Below are 4,362 nucleotides of genomic sequence, written 5' to 3'. Positions count from 1 at the left end.
TGGAGACATGGAAACGCTGCTGCTTTGCAGCTGCGTTACCCTGCTCCCTCGGGCTTGGACCCCTAATAATACGTTAGTCTTGTAGCACTTTTCTTGATGCTGAATGATGCTTTATAATTTCATGTATTATTCATTCACTCCTCAGTCACACTTGGTGGTGGAAGTGTAGCTGCCATTCTGCACCTATGGCCCCTCCAGACAGCCACAATCACACCAACAGATTTATACATGGGGAGGTTCTTAAGTGTCTAGCTCAGACACACAATGACAGATGGTGTGTGAGGTGTAAGTAACTCAGTAAAATACGATTGTGCAAGTCCATTCAATGATTTAAAAACTAACAATAAAATCTTGAAATCAATCCTAACAAAGATATTATATTTGCAAATAATTTGACCAAGAGGTAGCAGAAAATAGTAGTGGACCAAGAATGGAGCCTTGAGGAATGCCACAAGTGAGTTTTACAAAATTAGAGGAATTGTTACCAATTGATACACAGGATAACCTATCTTTTAAATATGATTTAAACCACTTTAGAGCAGTTCAAATCACACCCACAGAGTATTGCAGGCGGTTAATTAGAAAGCTGTGAGGATCAACTGTATCAAATGCTGCTGAGAGGTCTAACAAAACCAAAACTGATCAACAACCATTGTCCGAATTGTTTTCAACAAAAATGCTACTCAAGTAAAGTACAAATTATCATAAACTATATTTAAGTATAGTACTCAAGTATATTTACTTTGGTACTGCCTACTCCTGATGAGGGGGGCTGCTGGTCTGCAGAGTCCTAGACGCAGAGAAGAGTTCTTCAGGGAAACCTGAATTTGCTTGTCCTAACTGAGCAGAGACATCAGTACAGAGGAGACAGTAAATACAGACTCTCCTCTCCAGGAAGTGGCAGCTGATGAATGGATTGATGGAAGTCTGTCCTATGTTTTAATCTATTTTGTGTAAAGACATTGAAGAACTAGGAAATCACTGGTTCTACTTCCACCAAATTTATTGAATAAAAGCTCACAGGGAAACATGATAAAAACATACAACAATAGGTCATATTTTGTATTTTCAAATGATGCAGATGTAAAAAAAAATAATGAAAAATCTGCATATTTTGAAGTTTTGGCTCATCACAATTAATGATGGAAAGAATCTGATTTTGGGTTTAAACACCATCTGAGGCATTCCAAACATCTAATTGATTAGACATGTGCCACACCTTCAATTTAAAGACTAATAAATGTTTCAACTGTTTTGAAATACATTAAGATTTGTTGCTATCATGCATTAAAGGACTAACAATATAACCCTCCTCCCACACAGATGCATCAACATCACATGCATAAACTGAAATGATAAACTTTATTACAGAAATAAAAAAAACAAGTCCCATTTGTGACAAAGAATACAGACATAAGGTTTGTAGGGTTAGCAGGGTGGGAAAATGGGACTATAAAATTATAATTATTATTATTATTATTATTATTATTATTATTATTATTATTATTATTATTATTATTATTATTATTATTATTATTATTATTATTATTATTATTATTATTATTATTATTATTATTATTATTATTATTATTATTATGTATTTGCTTTTACTCTCTTATAGAATTAATTAATTCATACCTCTATGTTTTGTGTCATGCATTAAGTTTTTGTGTCTCAATGGCAGCAGATGGACTTTTATTCTCAGAGCTAATCTGTTCCAGAGTTGAGTTATCTTTGTGAATAATGTTGCTCAATAAAACAATTCTGTCAAATCAAAGGAGGGATCTAGTGCCTATCTCCAGCAGTCACTGTGTGAGAGATGGGGGACACCTGGGTAATTCTCCAGTTCATCACAGAGACACGTGGAAACAGTCATTCACACTCTTTCCCACACCTATTAGACATAATATTTAACGTGACATGTGTTTGGTCTGTGAGAGGAAACTGAAGTGGATCAACACATGCATGTGGAGATGTGTAAACTCTACACAGAGAAACCCCAGATGGAAGGTGAACCAGTGTCTTCCTTGCTGTGAGGTCACAGCTGTAACCACTGCTCCATTGTGCGGCCGTAGCTTTATTAAATACTTGGATATTTATTGACCTACATTCACAAATATCATGTGTATACTTAATAAACTATCAGTACCATTAGTACATGTAGTGGTGCAAATTGTTGACCTGAAAGTGAAGTTAAATCTAAGCAAAAGGTGTTTGTTTATTTTCTGTTTTTTTTCTTTTTGTAATTTGAGATTTAATTAACATCAATCTTTTCAGCCTCTCTTCTCAGCAGCATCCAGGATGGAGGTCACGTTTTCTTTCGCCTCCTGCAGGAGCGCAGAAACTTTTCTTTGTGTCTGCAGAACAAAACAAAAACAGATGTTTGATTAATCAAATCCTGAGGGTGGTTAATGCCCTGCAGACAGACTTACAGTCAGTTTAAAGGCTTCATCTGTGACGTCCTTCAGGTTGATCATCACATTGTAGTACGCTCCAAAGACCGCAGCCTCCAGAGCTTTAGCTGCAACCTGAAAACCAGCAGACAAAACATTAAATACGTTTTTTTAATCTTGAGAAATGATCATTTTCTGCTTGAATACAGGGAGAACACTGAGCCGTGAATGTTGAAATTTTTTTGAAGAAGCTGAAACTGCTGTTACTAAAACTTTGAGGCTAAAATTAACTAACTTGTAGCAAAATGTTAACATTACAAAAGTTGTAGCTGTAGCTACCAAAACAAAATAAAAGCTAAAATTTGTGAAACCCAAGCTAAAAGTATCAAAACAGCAGCTAAAAACTAAACGAAGCTTAACAGGACAAAAAGAGAGCCTGCAGCTGATTTTAGAGAATATTTTACTAAATAGAAAACTTTTGTTAATGAGACTAAATAATGCAAAAGAAAGTAACAAACTACAAAAGTCATAGCAGGCCTTAAAATGCAAAAATACCAGAAATGATCCATTAGTTCTGATCAGGCAAGAACTTTGCATAACAATATAAACTCCCAAGATATGGATGAAAAGTCCATCTCTGATCTTAAAGGAAAGTTGAACACAAATCAGTTTAGTGCAAATAAATCAGATCTGTTTAACAACGTAAATGTACCAAATAAATTTTCTTAAATTTCTAGGCATTTCCAGAGGAACAAGTTGATCTCGCATGAGCTGCGACCCAAATGTGTTAGGCCGTTTAAGCACACAGTCATAACTACAAAATGGTTTATACGCTGACTCAACATTTACACAAAATAAAAATTTTACACTCTGTGAGAACAGGTTTTATTGAAATAGGAGCTAAAAGCGAGAAAAAAATGATAGAAAACCTGGGGTCTAGTTTATTTTGTTATTATAATCTTGTGGACAGATTTGCAAACAAAGTGCAGCGAATCTCAGGATGAGGAGTTTTAGTCGGACCTGAGCGTCAGATTTGCAGCCGATGTTTCCGTACAGAACCATTTCTCTCAGAGACGGCCAGAGGACACTGATCCTTTCAGCCAAAGCCAAGGGGACAAAGACAGCCTGCTTCAGACCATCCTGCATGGCAGCGTCTCTTCTGTTGGACATAAATTATGAATTATGTCTGTATAAAGTATAAACAAGAACATTTTCAGGTGATAAAAACTACAGAATAAAGGTGACATGTTGTTTAGGTGCCTCCTACTGGTCTGAAAGTTACATTTTTACCTTTTAATTTCCTCAGCAGAGTTCTTTGGTAGCTTCAGTGCCGCCTGCATAGAAAAAGACAACATTTGGCCAAGTGTTTGTAGGAGTTTCTGCTGTCTCTGTAAGTTTGTGTTATATATACTGGACCGTCTCTTGTCTTTTCAGGTCTCAGTTGTCTCCGCAGGTGTCAGGTATTTGTCCTCACCATGAAGCCATTAAAGGCAGACGTGTCTTTGTCCACCATGAGCAGCAGCTCGTCCATGGCCTGATGAAAGGGAGGAATCAGTTTCCTCATCACACTGTCCAAATGGTCAAATTGTCTCTTGCCATACGTCATCTGTCCCACCATGGCACCAAGCCCCGCCCCCTGCAGGACAAACACAGAGTTGACAATGCAGATGTTTAAAGGGATCCCCGGTTAGTTGTAACATTAGACTTCATTTAATAAACATATACTTTAACTGTAAAATAAAGACTGTAAAAATACTGTAATAAATGAAACCAGGGAGCGCTGACAGAGAGAAGGTAGAAATGACTCAGCCTGTAACTGAAAATATGGATGGAGGACAACAGAGCTGCTTCATGGAAGAAGAACCTCAGCTTAGCCTGTTAGCTTTAGCATTAATCCCGATGGTATCACCATACATAGCTCAGTGCTACACATTCTCCTCTCATCACTGAGGTCCTCCATCCACATGAC

The 4,362-nt window shown here is 37.0% G+C and overlaps 1 protein-coding gene across 1 annotated transcript in view; it reads right to left on the bottom strand.

Moving 5' to 3' along the window:
- Positions 1 to 2,061: 2,061 nt before the first annotated feature.
- The window catches only part of ftcd (formimidoyltransferase cyclodeaminase), a 6,347-nt gene continuing 4,046 nt past the window's right edge, over positions 2,062 to 4,362 (bottom strand). The window contains exons 10-14 of the mRNA XM_013999980.1: positions 3,868 to 4,029; positions 3,684 to 3,727; positions 3,414 to 3,552; positions 2,433 to 2,528; positions 2,062 to 2,357 (exon numbers count right to left, since the gene is read on the bottom strand). Of these exons, the coding sequence (XP_013855434.1) occupies positions 2,274 to 2,357; positions 2,433 to 2,528; positions 3,414 to 3,552; positions 3,684 to 3,727; positions 3,868 to 4,029 (525 nt within the window). The 3' untranslated portion in view covers positions 2,062 to 2,273. The remainder of the gene's footprint in view (positions 2,358 to 2,432; positions 2,529 to 3,413; positions 3,553 to 3,683; positions 3,728 to 3,867; positions 4,030 to 4,362) is intronic.

The sequence above is a fragment of the Austrofundulus limnaeus genome, unplaced genomic scaffold, assembly GCF_001266775.1.
Source record: "Austrofundulus limnaeus strain Quisiro unplaced genomic scaffold, Austrofundulus_limnaeus-1.0 Scaffold2602, whole genome shotgun sequence".
Classification (NCBI taxonomy): domain Eukaryota; kingdom Metazoa; phylum Chordata; class Actinopteri; order Cyprinodontiformes; family Rivulidae; genus Austrofundulus; species Austrofundulus limnaeus.
The sequence above is the reverse complement of the archived record's forward strand: the minus strand, read 5'-3'. Positions and strand labels throughout refer to the sequence as shown.